The sequence below is a fragment of the Peromyscus californicus genome, unplaced genomic scaffold (assembly GCF_007827085.1).
Source record: "Peromyscus californicus insignis strain IS unplaced genomic scaffold, ASM782708v3 Scaffold_17__1_contigs__length_78620276, whole genome shotgun sequence".
Taxonomy (NCBI): Eukaryota; Metazoa; Chordata; class Mammalia; order Rodentia; family Cricetidae; genus Peromyscus; species Peromyscus californicus.
This window is the reverse complement of record NW_026294469.1, coordinates 38587079-38604424: the sequence shown is the minus strand read 5'-3', so window position 1 is coordinate 38604424 and position 17346 is coordinate 38587079. Positions and strand designations below refer to the sequence as shown.

At 37.5% G+C, this 17346-nt stretch overlaps 1 protein-coding gene across 2 annotated transcripts in view; it reads left to right on the top strand.

The window, feature by feature from the left end:
• The window catches only part of Dtwd2 (DTW domain containing 2), a 71012-nt gene extending 54296 nt beyond the window's left edge, over nt 1-16716 (top strand). For both annotated transcript variants that reach the window (XM_052742163.1, XM_052742164.1), the window contains 2 exons: nt 9297-9425; nt 15080-16716. In XM_052742163.1, coding sequence (XP_052598123.1) covers nt 9297-9425; nt 15080-15250 — 300 coding nt within the window. In that variant the 3' untranslated portion in view covers nt 15251-16716. The remainder of the gene's footprint in view (nt 1-9296; nt 9426-15079) is intronic.
• The last annotated feature ends 630 nt before the right edge of the window (nt 16717-17346 follow it).

The following is a 17346-nucleotide window of genomic DNA, read 5'->3' as shown; positions in this document are numbered from 1 at the left end:
GGTTTCTCTGTGTAGCTTTGCGCCTTTCCTGGGACTCACTTGGTAGCCCAGGAAAGGCGATCCGCCTGGCTCTGCCTCCCGAGTGCTGGGATTAAAGGCGTGCGCCACCACCGCCCGGCTTAAAGCAATAAATTCTTAATCTTGCATTTGTAAGAGCAGCTAAAACCTGCCAGTCATTTCCAGATAGATGGCAAGTTAAGTGAGGGTATGCATATTATTATCCAGAAATAGAACATAGATTAAAATAAAGAGGTGGTTGGAGATTTATCTCAATGGTAAGCACTTGCCTAGCAAGCACAAGACCCTAGGTTTGGTCCTCATCTCTGAAAAAGGAGGGGAGGGAGGGAGGGAGGGAGGGAGGGAGGGAGGGAGGGAGGGAGGGGGAGAGAGAGAGAGAGAGGGAGAGAGAGAGGGGAGAGAGAGAGAGAGAGAGAGAGAGAGAGAGAGAGAGAGAGAGAGAAAGAAAGAGAGAGAGAATTTAAGATTGGGCTTTGAGAAACTGAAGTACTCAATGCAAGGGAGAGCATACACTGTAAAGGACACTGTGAATGTGTAGCCTGACGGATAGAAGGAAAACCAGGGGACTTGACAGCAGAGCAAATATATATATTTCGTTACAGTTGAACGCTGCTGTCAGATCAGTTCAAATGAGGACGAAGGTGTCGTCAGTTTTAATGACATGATAGTTGCTGCAGTGTTGTTTTAGTAAGAGCAGTTTTAATGGAGTACAGAGGTGGAGCCCACACAATCTGGCTGAAGAGGCAGTTGGACATGAGCTAACATAGGACACCGATATGGACAGTTTGGAGAGGAAAGGGAGGAAGTAGAAGCTGGTAGAATTGTGAGACTGGGGGGAGGGTGTTACTTTTTTTTTTTCTCCAAATAGGAGAGGCTTAAGCTTGTTTTTAAATCAGTATGAAGGATTTAGTTAAAAGAGATCAAGGTAAGAAAAGGAATGTTTGATAGCATGATAGTATGTTTCTCAGAGAGTAGAAAGGATGAATGAGGGTGCTTTGTACATTTTCTTTTACAAGTGTTTTAGGTCACATGCTTCTATTTTTCTTGGGTAAATAAATACCTAAAAGTGGACTTTGTTTCTTATTTAGCTTTTTTCTTGGTTTTAGTCATTCTAACTGCAGTAGCTTGTCCCTCATTGTGTTTTGATTTGCATTTGTGCAAATGATATGATCACAGATGCCAAGCATCCTTTTGTGTTTTTCTTCAAGTGTCTGGCCTTTCCTCCTTGGGAGAGAATTTTTATTATTGAGATGCAAGACTTTTAAATATATCTACAAAGCCCTTGTTAGATTTATGTATCACGAATACTTTTTTCAGTCTCAGCCTTGCTTTGCATTTATTAATATTGATTTTGAAGAACAAGTTTTTAATTTTAATGAAGGCCAGTTTGCCCCATTATTAAGGTTTATATTATGATAATGTATTTTTATTAGCACTGAGCTAGATTGTTTTGTGTTCTTGTTTGTATAAAATTTGTGGATAATATTTTGTGTGTGTGTGTGTGTGTGTGTGTGTGTGTGTGTGTGTGTGTGTACATGATGTGTCACTGTGTGTCTGTAGAAGTAAGAGGGCAACTTCTGGGAGTTGTTTTTTTCTCTTTACTGCATCCTGGGGTCCTGTGGATCAAACTCAGGTTATTAGGCTTCGCAGCAAGTGCTATTCACTACTTAGTAAGCCATATTGTCAGTCTCATTTTGTTTATTTATTAAATATTAGTACCTTGATCCCATGTATCTTGTGAATTGCAGTCATACCTGAAAGGGTCTAGTAATGTGAGATGACTTGGTATTTGGTTTTAATCAACTGTAACTTTTAGAGAGCCATATTATTTTCTGATGATACATAAGCCTCTAACTGTCTACATTTTTGAAGGAGTACATTATTCAGAAATGTTTTGCATATCCACAATGAAAATAAGCTGTGCGCAGCAGTGTATGCACTGTAGACTTCCATGCAACAGCTGTCACAGTTGGCAGAGTCATCCTAGAGAAGTACTGTATTCAATTGGTCCAGTGGACACAATTAATTCAGAAAAAGGAGCTATTTGCATGACAGGCATGGTTGGCATAGTTAGGCAGCTGGTATGATTATGTACCTCAATTATGGGGCATGGTGGATAAAATTGATTATGAAAAGATGAGGAGTGCATAGTATGAACAGATGGCTAAGAATACTTGACTTTCTAAGAATACCTTGCCATATTACTAGTAATTTTTTAAAGAATTGGAATTTTTTTTGTATAGTTTGAGAAATACACTGAATACAAATGGAAGAAATTTATATAAACTGATTAAGAAGAAAGATGACATTAAAATGTATTTCATTGCTATTAGAAATTACTAATGAATTTCATTGTTGGTTGGTTATAATAAACATGCAAGCAGCCTTTGCATTTCATAACTTTCATACTATTTACTGTAAAATACAACACTTTAAAACATTTTGCTTTTGTAGCCCATTTTTCTCTCTCTCAGAAAACACACACACACACACACACACACACACACACACACACACACACACATATTCATATATGCACATTCACAAATGCAGCCTGTATAAGCCACATTTCATGTACTTTTTACTGATTCTTAGCTACTTTTTAGTATGCTCTGAGGCTACCAAAGGTTCTTGCTAAGTATGTATGTCCCAAATCAACTTAAAAGCAGTTCTTGCTTTTCAGATTTATTGAACCAAAAGCAGATAGGTTATATTCTATAATTTATGGGAAGAATTAAAAATTTACCATTTTCTAAAGGGTTAGTCTGAATCTGGGAGATAAAATTAGACCATTTTATGTCTCATCAGTGTTGGAGCATCTGTTTTAAAGTGATCAATGTTTCTAGCCTAGATTGAAGGCAGGGAAGGAATGTTTATTCTTAAGTTCAGATTCAGAACCAAATGTATTTCAGAAGTTCTAAGTGGTCAAGAATGAGTGTGTTAAGCTTTTGAGATGAATAGTTTGAGGACTGAAGGGGATATATTTAACTTTTCATTAGCACTATAGGGAAGTCGTGGATCTTGGAGGAGAATCATCACCTTACTAAACCAACACAATCCCTACCTACATTCTAAATATTTGTCCTGAAATTGACAGATGATTGTAGTTTTCACCCCTCATTAAGAAAACTTCTCTTTGCAGCAGATGGAGACCATTATATAAAGCCACAGCCCATTAAGATGCTATTGTGGAGCCCAATCTCAACTGATATGTATGTAATATAACTCCTATACCTGAGATTCAGGGATCGTTGCAGAAAGGGGAGTGGAAAGATAGTAGGAGGCAGCGGGATAGGAAAACAACATCAGTAGACATTCCGAAGTGGACTGGATACGTGTGTGGGAGGCAGTATCATGAAGCCTCAAACCTACACAAAGAACTGTAGGCAACTCAGGAATGCTGAGAGTAGGAGACTGGGAGAGAAAGTCTTCCCCAGGGAAGAGCACACCAATTGGTTATTCAATACCAAATGGTCAGCCCTGAAAACATACACACACACACACACACACACACACACACACACACACGTAGCTTTATATGACATGAGCTGGTTGTATTTATATGTTTAGGAACACACACACACACACACCGCTGCCACCACCACCACCCACAACAAAACAAATAGAGGCCATAAGTTTGAAAGAGAGCAAGAAAGGTACGACACACATGGGAGGGTTTGGAGGGAGGAAAGGGAAGGGGGAAGTGATATATTATTATTTCAAGAAATAAAACTGTTAAATTTTCATTAGCAATGTAGTAGTCAGTTGTCACTGAACGACTTTTTCAAACCATATATATATATAAATTTACAAGAGTAAAAAGGGACCTAGTTGATACCCAGGAAGAGGGCTACTCTGTAGTTATGAGATTAACAAGGGAAACAATACATTTTTGGAACCTAGCAATTAATAGGGGCATTTAAATTTTTTTTTTCGAGACAGGGTTTTTTTGTGTAGCTTTGCACCTTTCCTGGAACTCACTCTGTAGCCCAGGCTGGCCTCGAACTCACAGAGATAAATTTTTTATTTTATTGTTCCTTTTTTTTTTTCCCTGACAGGATTTCACTGTATGTCCTTGGCTGTCCTGGAACTCACTCTGTAGATCGAGCTGGCCTTGAACTCAGAGATCTGCTTGCCTCTGCCTCCCAGGTGCTAGATTAAAGGCGTGTGCCACCACTGTCCAGCAATGGGGACATTTTTATAAGTGAGCCTTGTAACCACTAGGGACATAGCACTGTTCAGTTTTTCTATAATGCACCTGCTAAAAACTGAGAATTAAGTATGCAAAAAATCTTTGTCTTTGTTTTTTAGAAGAGTATATGCTTCTGCTTTGCCACCAGTTATTTTCTGTGGTCTTTTTAAATTGTAGTTTGATTTATTTATTTATTTATTTTTTCAAGATAGGGTTTCTTTGTGTAGCTTTTGGAGCCTATCCTGGAATTCAATCTGTAGACCAGGCTGGCCTCAAATTCACAGAGATCCACCTGTCTCTGCCTCCTGAGTGCTGGGATTAAAGGCGTTCGCCACCACCATCCGGCTTGCAGTTTGATTTTAAAGGGAATTTGTTTAGTTACACCATTATCTATTTTGATAATCTTAGTTGGATAAAAGGGCTAGATTAAAAATATATTTTCTAGTAAATTTTGAATACTACTTTTGGATTTTGGATTTGAGGTGTGTTTAAGCTTACAGATACTAGTTTAAATTGTTTTTCAGCCCAGAGAGCAGAAAACAAAATCAAGTAAACAATGATCCCTAATAATTTTTCAGTCATCTTAGGTATAAGTTGGTTAATGAAATACGTGTTTAAAAATGCACTTAAGACTTGATCTGTTTCCTACTTGTTAGAATTCTTCCTCAAGTAGCTGCTGTTATGTCCTTGTATCTTCTGATATTTCTAGATTTCCAGTTCCTCTTGGATTAGAGTCATATGTATTAGTACTACTGAATACTTGATTGCTTGCTATTTTACATACATGTTTACATTCAACAGAACTCTAAGTTCATTATAGTATACCCTTTTCCTGTGTTTTATGTTATTATATTATATAAGCAGTTGACCTGAACTTTTAGATGGATTGTTCAGAAAACAAAATAAAAGTGCTTATATTGGTAGAAGAGATTTAAATGTAGCTTTTAGTTCTTTAATAATATAAGAAACAGACTTTCTGAACAGAGCATTGATGGCACAAACACTAAGAACAACAACTAATAAATGTGACATCATGAAACTGAGAAGCTTCTGTACAGCCAAGGACACCATTGACGATTCAGACAAAGCAGCAGGCTACATAATGGGAAAAGATTTTTACCAACTACACATCTAACAGAGGGCTAATACTCAAAATATATAAAGAACTCAAAAAACTGGACATCAAGAAAACAAACAACCCAATTAAAAAATGGGGTGCAGATCTAAACAGAGAATTCTCAAAAGACGAAACATAAATGGCTCTGAAACACTTAAAGAAGTGTTCAACATCCTTAGTCATTAGGGAAATGTAAATCAAAACTACTTTAACATTTTTGTCTTACACCCATCATAGTGGCCAAAAGTAGTAAAAAAGTGACAGCACATGCTGGTGGGAGTACAATTGTGTACAGCCACTATGGTTATCAGTGTGATGGTTCCTCAAGAAGCTAGGAATTGATCTACCTCAAGATCTAGCTATACCACTTTTGAGCATATACCCAAAAGATATTCCTAACTTGCTCAGCCATATTCATTTATGTCCTATTCATAATAGCCAGAAATTGGAAACAGCCTAGATGTCCATCAGTGGATGAATGGGTAGAGAAAATGTATATTTACATAATGGAATATTATTCAGCTGTTAAAAAATAAAATCATGAAATTCACAGACAAATGGATGGACTAGAAAAACTCATCCTGAGTGAGGTAACTCAGACTCAGAAACACAAATATGGTTTGTATTCACTTATATGTGGGTGTTAGCTGTTAAGTGTTCAAAACACATGCTATAATCCATAGAACCACAGAGGTTAGGTATAGAGTAAGGAACTAGTGGGGAGGGCTGGATCTCCCTACAAAGAGAAAATAGAATAGTTAGTTATGGGTAGATGTAGTGGGGGCCTGAAATCAGAAAATCAAACAGGAAGGCAGAGTTAAGAGGGGGGTGAAGGAGGGAATATAAGGAGGGACAGCTAAAACTAAGGGCCATCAGGGAGGTTGTATGAAAACCTAGTTTAGCAGATGCTTCCTGAAATATATGCACGTATGAAGGTGATTTAATGAAATGGCTGAATAGCAGGGGAGATAGAGTGCAAACTGGACAGCTCTCATCACCAAACGAAGCTCCCAGTACCGGGAATGGGTTATATCTAATGGAGTTGTTGGCCAAAGGGACCCCAGACAACATAGGCTATTGCCAAGGCAATTGGTAGCTCTCCAAAAACTGATGATAGGGTCTTCCTATTGCTGAAGACAAAACTTACACAACTCATTGGACATGGAGAAGTCAAGTTGGTTCCTATCTAGAGCCTTCACACCTACAGAATAGTGTTCCTCGTACTGAGAGGTACTCTGCACACTACTAATGGAGAAGGTAAACACCAACCTAGCTACAAAACCTGTCATCTACAAGAATGACCTGCCTGCAAGATACATTGCTACAATGGTGACATAAAGCTTATGAACATAACCAGTATCTCATTGGATTTAAGGTCTACTCCATGAGATGGAACCCATCCCCAACAATGCTTGGGGGCCAAGAACTTAAAACCGGATAGGTCAGGGACCTAAAGGAAAACCAAATACCACTGTCCTGCTAAAGGAATATTGCAGTGAAATGACTCCTAATGACATTCTGCTATACTCATAGATCAGTGCCTTGTTCAGTCCTCACCAGAGAAGCTTCTTCCTGCAATAGATGGGAACAATTACAGAGATCCAGAGACAGACAATGTGCATAGAGTGAGACACCTTGGTATACTCAGTCTTAAACAGATGTCTTTATCAAATCTCTCCCCTCAGGGCTCAGGGAACCCCATGAAAAAGGAGGAGGAAAGAATATAAGAGCCAGAGGGGATGACACCAAGGAAACGTCTAAATATAACAGGACAGATGCATATATGAACTCACAGGGCAGGAGGCAGAGTACACAGGATGTGCAGGGGTCTGCATCAGATAGGGTTCCAGCACCAAGAGAAGCAGTCTTAAGGTCCTATCACTAACCCAGAAGCTATCTCCAAATGATAACCACTCACAAATGAATTAAACTTATTTTGAACATGTAAACATAGAACATTTACATGCAAGTTCACAATGCAGGAATTCCCCCCCCCCCCAAACTGAGAGGTTAAAACTTATATATGGAAGTCATCAAATATATTCTTCATACAGTTAATGTAAATGCTGTGACATCCTCTGAATCATATAAATGAAAAACTCAATCCCCTGCATTTTCTTATGATTTTCTAAATGATGCTATATAATTAAAAAGTATCAAGGAACAGAATTTTCCTCTGTTTAAATGCCTAAACAGATTCATATTTAACATGTTTTCTCCACACTGAGTTTTGCTAGTATGAGATTTTAATTTAGTCAAAGAAGTAACACGTTTATTTTTATTTATTTTTTACTGTTTTTCCAGTAATCCTCCCATACACACACACACACACACACACACACACACACACACACACACACACACACACACGTTTAAATCTATATTCTGCATAGGGGAGAAAGCATGATTGATGTATTTGTTTTTCTAAGCCTTTTTTTTTTTTTGCTTAACATAACGATTTTCATTTACATCTGTTTTTCCTGCAAATGTCATGATTCCATTTTTTTAGAGCTGCATAAAATTTTGTTGTATATATGTACCCACATTTTAAGTTTACAGTAAGTCCTTTATTTTACATTGAAACTCTTATTTTTTCCTTTTATTGAAAATAGATTTTTTTCCTTACATCTACTCCTCCCATTTCCCCCCCATTTTCTTTACCATTCAGCTCTTTCCCCTTTCTCTCCTATTAGAAACAAACAGGCTTCTAAGGGATAATAAAATGTAATAAGATAAAACAGAAACAAGCACATTGAAATAGGACAAAACAAACAGAAGACGAGCCCGAGAAAAGGCACACGAAAACATATAGACACAGAGACCCGCTCATTCACACACTCAGGAATCCCATAAAAACACTTAAATGGAGGCCATAATACATACGGAAGGGACCTCAAGGGTAAAAAGAGGGAAAAATATAAATAAAATAAAACAAAAATAATATTTAAAAAAAAACAAAACAAAAAAACCCTGACACAATATTATGAGACAAGTAACTTCCAAAGATGCCATGGAGTTCATTTTCTGTTGGCCATCTTCTACTGGGCATGCAGCCTGCATTTAAGAGTAGTTTTTTTCCCCAGTGAGATTCCCTTGGAGAAAATTAAATTTTCATTTGCAAATAGTTATCACTTAGAGATAGCCTCTGGGTTATCATTGGGGGGGGGGAGTATGTTTACTTCTTTCAGTCCTCGGACCTTAACATGCAGACCCATGCAGGCCCTGTGCGTGCTGCCTCAGTCTGTAATACAGTTCATATGTGCCTGGATCCTGTGATTTAGAGGGCTTTGTTTTCTTGGAGTCCTCCATCCCCTCTGGCTCTTACACTCTTTCTGCCTCCACTTCCACAGGGTTCCCTGAGCTCTTAGGGGATAGATTCAATGGAGACATCTCGTTGAGGACTGAGTGTTCCGAGGTCTCACTCTCTGTATACTGTCTGTCTGTGGGCCTCTATATTTGGATAATGGTGTTAGTTTTTTTGGGGGAAGATAAAGGGAAGGCAATACTCAGGCTTGAGTTGAGGGCTTCCTGCATGCCCAGCAAAGGCCCTACCACTGAGCTGTATCCCCAGCCTCATGCTAATTTTATTTTAATTTTTTTTTAATTTTAGCTACTCATTGGGTCATTTGAGTGCTATACCAAGTACCTGTTTGCTATCCTTATGTCTTCTTTTGTGGAGTGTGTCTTCACTCTTGTCCTCACTGGAGGGTGTTACTGGTGTCATTTGGGGTATAGAGAAATCTGAATGTATTCTGGGTATCTTTTCTTTGTCAGATATCTTTTGGTAGCTAGACTTTTGCTTCTGCTACCCAACAGTAACAACTAAAGGATATGTGCAAAGATATTGATATACTTAATGTTTCTAAAGTTGCAATTTTAGGTGGAAGGTGAGTGGGATTTAAAATGTATGTTTCATAGTTTTAAATTTAAGATGAAAATTACATTTTATTACTTTGCTTTTGGTTTCAGGTGCAGTTAAAAACTAGCATTTGTAGTCAGTATGTAATTCGGATGCAACCTACTAGCAGGTGCCTTTCCACCCTAGAATGTGCTGCTGCTGCTCTTTCCATCTTGGAGAAAAATAACTATATACAAGAGGTATGTGGAAGTCATTGTTTCTTAAAAGTAGGGTTGGATGTTATTGAGAAAATTTAGACATGCATCACTTGTAAATTGTGTAAGTCACGTGACAAATGGAGTATATCTGCAGTAGATATTTATGGACTTTCATAATCTTCTTCCTCTCTGTATTTTACTGTGTTGGTTTATCATTCCAGATTGCATTATTTAAATATTCCCACTAAGCTGTGCAAACAGCATTTTTAATTTGCTAAATTGCGTGTGAGTAGCACAGCGCTCAATAGAGTTTTTTGGCTCGATTTTTCCTTTAGTGTTCTCTACTTCTTTTTTAAGTAGTTTGTATTCTCTGGTGATCAGCCTTTTTCTTTTTAATTAAAAGAACATTCTCCAGCAACATTACTTGTTTGCATTGGTGCCTTTATTTGAGGAGGTATGCTAACATTCTGTTTACTTTATTAAACTTGCTTAGAGTGTAAAATAGGTACTTATATGGATAGAAATGCCCACAGAATATGAAAAGGATTTAACCTACAATCAACATTATATTTAATTCTCATAAAATTTCTAGTGATTATATATATAACTAACAATTATCAGCAGAGAATAACATTTCATTGAGCTTAGTAATATCTCAACTTTTGGGCACATGTTAGAAACTTCATATTTATAGCAAAAGAAAAGTATAGTAAAAATAATTTTAAGATGGGTTATGAAAAATAAGTGAACCATTACTTCTTCCTCAGAAAACAGTGTCAGAGGATGACAATTAAAAAATAGTTGGTAACTATTGGCACCAACTATACACATGGCCCCACACAGGCACTCCCGTGCATGCCTACACATGGACAGCTCTCTCTCCTGCCTCATCCCCCTCTCATTGTACAGTATCAGTACTGTGATGAGACGATACCTTAGCCAGGAAGGAAATGCCTGCAGTGATTAAAACCTAGCCAGAGTAACCGGAAGTTGTGAAGACGTGAATCCTGAAGAAAACAAACAAACAAACAAACAAAAAATATCTCCAGAGTTTGCAGAAGGTCAGAGTGCGGGGAGCCAGGATTGAGCGCTTTGCTCTTCCCAGGGCCCTGAGCTTATGAGAGTGAGAGTTGGAGGCTTTTTTCTTTTCATGGAAGTTGTGTTTCATGATGAGACTTCCTTTGGAAATGGACTGTTCCAGCTAAACAGTTCCACTCCCCATGTTGTCTTTGAGAAGAACACTTCCCAGCAATCCTGGTTCTGTGCCTTGAATGACCAGGGTGCCCTAGACAATTCTCTTCTTCCTCTACCCATCACTTTTTCCTATCTGTGTAACTTTATTTCCATCTGTTCACCACTTTTCCTTCTTGATGAAACCAGAAACATTCAAAGATGACATTGATTCCTACTAGATTATATGTGATGGTTAGTGATATGATATCTTAAAAATAAGAGGAATCTTTATCATGACCACACAAGACTTGAATAACTATGTCCTAAGTATAATATCTGAGAATAAGCAATCGCTAAAGTATAGAGTTACGATGGGAGCCCACATGTCCTGAACTTTTGTTATTCCTTATGGATGGATCGAACATAAACTTTCATAGTAACACTAAGGGTCTAGAACTCTTATTCTGCTTACTTTGGCCTTCAGGAATAATCAAATCACAGTGGCCAGTAGAGAAACAGTGTCTGACAATTATATCCGTGACTTCAGTGATTCTAATATGCTTGGTAGGAGCATGAACGGGAGACCTGTGTAATGAAACATCTTGTTACTTATTATAGAAAACAAATTTGCTTCCAGTTAATAGTATAAGCTGTTTTATTGGAAGCGAACCCTAAGGCCAATCTGTTAAAAATTAGTTAAAAAAATTAAATAGCACACTTTGTGGAGCACAGTTACTGTCTTCTGTGACAATGGGTATATTAGTTCGTCCTTGGGAAGAAAGCTATAGTGTATTTCTCCTAGAAAACCTTGAGATCTTGGAAAACAGTTAAATATTGTATGGCTTATAGACATCAGGCTCCTCAGAATAAACAAATTGAATGTAACATTGCTTTTCAGTCTTTTGGTTCATCCCCATCCTGTACGCTGGAGCAACTTTGAAGCACAGGAAGTAGCAGGATGTGAGAGGCTATGAGCGTATGGCTCCTGGAACAGAAGTACAGGCTTTGAAGTCAGTTTGAATCGCAACTTCATCACTGTTGTCAGCTTGGCTTGCCAGGGGCAGTTGCATAATCTCTCTTTGTACTTGCTTTTCATTTTAAACTTGTATAAAAAGTTACCTAGGCTGGGGATGTAGCTCAGTGAGAGGACTTGCCTAATGTGTTCAGTCTCTGTTGCCTTTCTATTGTAAAATGAAGTGAGGTGTATTCATTGCTGCCATTGTTGACACATGCACCTTTGACTTTCTATGCCTCTCCAATTTTGGTAGATCAATGAAAGTTTTAAACTACAGCTTGATGGATTTTATTAGTCTACTGCAGTATTTACCAGGGAGCCTTCACCTTCAGGTTTATTTTTGCTTCAAGGTCTTGCTTTATGTGGGAAGTTTTACCTTACAGAATTTCAAAGTGTAAAAAGCTTTTAGCTGCATGTAAATTTAAGAACTTTAGCTCTGTCCAGCAAGCTGTGACCACACACATGAAGACAAAAGGATCCACATAACACTCATTTTCCCCAAGTAAACACTTAGACACAAACTTGTTTTATAAATAGGATTTTCTTATGTACTCTGACTCAAATCTGATATTTTTCTTTATATTAGAAGCATTATCATTTATTGAACGTCAGGTAGTGGTTTCAACACTGTAATAGTTGGGGTCTAATATATCACCTCACTGTTTGTTATGATAATAACTTTTTGGGTAGACTTTATTTACTTACCGTGAAGCACATAGCTAATATATGATAGCATCATCAAGTAGGCTGCAGTAAATTAAAATGGCACAGAATGGCAATTCTTTAAGGCCTCTCTGCATGCTGCTTGTTCAGTGGGAGTGCCAGGAGGGCTTCTAGAGGCTCATGCAGGTGCTTAGGGACCCAGGATTATGGAAAACTATCCAAAAATATTCCACTTTCATAAAGAAGAGGCAAGAAAAATGGTAAATTCTGCATTACTTATAATAATTCTACCCAAAGACAACACACAGTACTTGAGCTCCTCAGATTTCATTAACTAAGTCTACTTGATCTATGTTGCTGTGATAAATTACTCTGACCAAAAGCAAGGAAGGAGTTTATTTTAACTTAAAGATTGCAGTCAATCACTAAAGGAAGTTGAGACAGAAATTCAAGTAGGAATTTGGAGCAGAAACTATGGAAGAATGCTTCTATGTTGGCTCACACACAGGCTCAAGCTTAACGAGTTTTCTTATACATCTCAGTACCACCTGCCTAAAGAATGGTGTCACCCGCAGTGGGCTGGGCCCTCCTCTATCAATTAACATCAATACGGTCTACCACAGACCTCCCATCAGGGTAATGTGATATGGGGAATTCCCCAATTGATACTCCCTTCTCAGATGACTCTAGGCTGTGTCAAATTGACAATTAAAACTAAGTAGGACAGTGACCATGCCTAACTTCAAAAGGAATAAAAAATGTAAACTGATCATTTACCATGACAAAAGTTACTTTATTATTAGTGACCACAACAGAGATTAAATGAGGATCTGGTTTAGATCTTTCTATTACTTAAGTAAATTTGATAGAACCTTTTCTTTGGGATGTCAAAGTTGGAGGTGTTTGACCATAATATTAGCATTATTCTATCTGTGAAAGTAAATGTCAGAACATGAAGAGACTTTTAAGTTGCTTCTATCTGTATATAGTCCTATCTGTGTTTCCTAGAGACCTATCGTGTTTTATCGTCCAGTCTGTCCATTGAGTTGACTATTAAGTAAGATTAATACATTTTTCTAGTTCCTTTCCTGTCTTTCTTATTAAAAGAAACAATGAAAACATACATGATGGGCTTTCTACAATAGTGAAAACATACCTAATGGACTTTCAACAATAATGTTGTATTGAGGTTTCCAAAATACTTGTCTATTTTTTCTTATTGGTCTATATCAATAAGGGATTGTGTGTGACAGCATTTAAAAACAAAGGCAGTGGTTAAATCAATTTTTAAAAAACTTCTGTAAGTACAACATGCAAAAGTGGGCAGTCCTGAGTTATAAATGCAGTTTGGAAAGGACATCAAGAACCCAGATTATGGTGCTGGAGAGATGGCTCAGCAGTTAAGAGCACTGGATGTTCTGTTAGAAGACCCAGCTTTAATTCTCAGCACCCACATGACAGCTTATAACTGTCTGGACCGTCAATCCCAGGGGATCTGATGACATCTTCTGGTGCACAGACATACATGTAGGCAAAACACCCATACACATAAACAAACACAAAAAGCCCACATTTTTTCTGTCTGTCCATTGTCCTCTGTGTTTGGCTTTTATTGTCACATTTATTGCCGACTGATCATGATAGTTGTCCCACTCTAATAATCATATTCTTGACAGGAAAGCGGAGGAGCAAAAAAAAACCTATGCTACCTAAACCTGTTGGCTTTGAGTGCCTCTAAAAGCTTATTCCAAGTGACTTTTAGTTACCTGTCATTACTCATTATTTTATTAGTAGATGGGCACAGTGCTTTCATGAATACAACTTGGGTTCTATTAATAAGAATAAAAATAATGGGTAGGGAGAAGCAATTATCAGGGCCTGCCATAGTGTTTAATACTTCATTGTAAAGTAAAGCCCCTTTATATTTTTATATATAAAATATACCTTGTATTTTGTATATGTGGGGGAATAAATTTTCACACAGACCCTTTGTCAATTTTTTCCTGAGGCAGGGTTTCACTGTGTATCGCTGGCTGTCCTGTCACTCACTCTGTGTAGACCAGGCTGGCTTTGAACTAAGACATTCTCCTCTTTCTGCCTCCCAAGGGCTGGGATTAAAGGCATGTGCCACCATTGCCTGGCTCAGTTTTTTCCTTTTTAAAAATTATTCTTTAATGGCCTTTTCAACCAAAACCTTTGCTATTCTTACATACAAAGAATCTGACCCAAAAATGTGTTTCAAATACTATTTAATTTTGTTTTAGCTTTTGATCTTGAATCACCTTACATACAGCATGTGTTCCAGTTGTGTGGCAGTCATCTCTATTAACTTACATGGAAAGCCAGTTAACACACTAGTGTTATTTGCTCGGCTCTGCAGAAATTTACTTTAGGCAGGGTATAAAATTACAGTATTTCAAGTGTGCCATGTGTGGCTCTGTCACCTCTGTGTCTTCCATGGACTGATATGAGGAAGACTTTGTTGTCATCATGGAATTGTTTGTTTAAGTGATTGAAATTCAACTAATGTGCTGTGCCTATCTAGCTAAATGTTTCCTTTAATCAGCTTGTTAACTAATTAAATTATGACACATTTCATGCTATCTAAATAAATTAGTGTATAAAACATAAGTCAGACTCTATTTCCTATATGGAAAATCAATATAAATCCTTTTATTAGAATCTGTGAATTTAGAAATGATTATGAAGTATAGATTAGTGATTACTTTTCACAGTCAAAAGCAATAATAAAAAAGAACATGTAATTGTCTGTATTTGAAAGAAAAATATAGATAGAATACAAGTTGCCACAAATACGTTTTTAGTATCTTTTTTTTCTTAACAGACTTTGCTTCGCCCTCTTCAAGCGTTATGTTCTTTCCAGCTTCAGCACGGTGCTCAGATTCGCCTCAGCAAGGAATATCTTCTGAAAAACGGATTATATCCCAAGCCAATGCCAAAGAACAAACGCAAACTCAGGAAGATGGAGCTGTTGATGAACAGTGTTAAAATTTAGCCCAGTGTCCCTGTGATGCTCCTTCACCTGTCTTTAGCTGACAAGACTTGGTAAACTTTCCCCCAGTTTAGGCTTGAGGGCTTTGACTCTGAAGAAGGAATGCTGGCAGGTACTTGTGCAGAAAGAGTTGGTCTGCTAAACAGCATCATGCAGCACACTTCCACCCACTCTGTGAAAAGCAGTCTTTTGTTTCATTTTGTTTTTTGTTTTTTTGAGGCCAGGTTTCTCCGTGTAGTCTGTAGACCACGCTGGCCTCAAACTCATAGATCCACCTTCCTCTGCCTCCTGAGTGCTGGGATCAAAGGTGTGCGCCACCACCATCCAGATACTGTATTTGTTTTTTAAATATGTGCTTCTAATACATTGTTTTAGATCTCTTCAAAATACAATTAGTTGTTGGTCTAGAGTAAAGAGTGTGTATAAAATGAAGACAGTTCGGCCTGGGAACAGTGTTGTTTCCATCAGCGTTTGTGGATACCTAGGTATATAGAGATCAATGGTGGCATATACCCTGCATTACTTTCAGCCTTACTGTGAAATAAGTGGCAAAAGAGGGTTACTTGTTTTATTAACTAGTAGAAAGAAACAGGGAAACTTCACTGTTTAGCGTTGAACATGGACTCCGTGAATATGATTTACACCCTGTAATTGTCTGGATTCCTGTGGAGTGCATTTAACTAAGTAGCCTACATTCTCTTTGGCATTTGCTTTGCCTCAGTTTTAGTTTTTCAATATTCATTTAACAAGTTTACTTGTTGTGGTAAGAGGTTGTTGATGAAGTTTCTGTATGGAAATGGCTGAAGTAGAGTATAATGCAGTTATCATTTTGAGAACATACTTCGTAGCTCATCTTAAAAATTTTTTTTAAGAGCAACAGCTTTCAATATGAAAGATCAAATTTCTCACCCTATTAGGAGAATATTTGCTGAGATTTTGTATAGAATAAGAGAAATTTATATACTCTATATTTATATTCAATTTATAGTTAAGAGAACACTTTGGCAAGATCAGGGTGTTTCATTTTGACCTTTGTTCCTGATTACTACAGTTCCCTGAATCCAGTGTTAAATGGAAGGAAAAATCAAGCATGCAGTTTAGTGGTGATTTTGATAAATACCTGTGTGTGACACAAACATACACTGGTTTTTGATGTTTTTCATGCTCATTTGTTTATTATTGGCTCAGATTAGACACTCATTAATAGCTTGGCTGGTCCCAATTAGAATGCTGACAAATATGTAGCAAGTTATATGAAAATATTTTAAAATATTAAAATTCGGATTTGTGACTTCAATTGCTGACTTATATTTGCATTTAAAAATAAGTTGGCCTTTTATAACCTAAATGTCTAGTATCAATTATTTGTGTAATAATGAAAAAATAGTATAATGTATAATTGTTTCTTAAGGAATGAGTTAAAATCATCTTCCAGTAATTTTTATATTGGAATAAATTTCACAAAGTTCTATTGAGTGTTATGATTGTTCTTTAAGGAAAAATCAAACAAATGATACCATTTATATTTCCAAACTTTAATTTGTGTTTACCATTTAGAATAACTTTTATGTTTTAAGTATATTAACTACTTAAATGCTTAAAATCTATTACTTTGGCTGTGTGTGTGTGTGTGTGTGTGTGTGCGCGCGCATGTGCGCATGTGTGTATGCGTGTGTGTGCATGTACATGCGCGTGTGTATGTGCGTGTATATGTGCATGTGTGTGTGTGCATCTACTTAAAGAAGATGTATCTAGATAGAGGGAAGATGGCACATTTGAGACACTTGGCACTTTGCTACACCTGTGAATCTAAAACAGCATCGGATGCATGGCTCCAGAGATGGTGGCATGGGGAGTCAGGAGTGCAGCATTGGACAGAGATGACATACAGAAGTCTAGATTCGGAGAAGAGAACAGAGTCATGCCTTCCTCAGCTCCACAGACACTTAAGTGGCATTTGTCAGAACTGTAGTTTAAGACGGGATTTCTGCAATGTGCAGTCTCCATCTGCACAGCAAGCAGACAGGGGAGAAGAACCTACGTCCTTCTTAGTTTGTACTCTGGTGCTGTGGGGTCATCTTAGAAGTCTTATGGTCAAA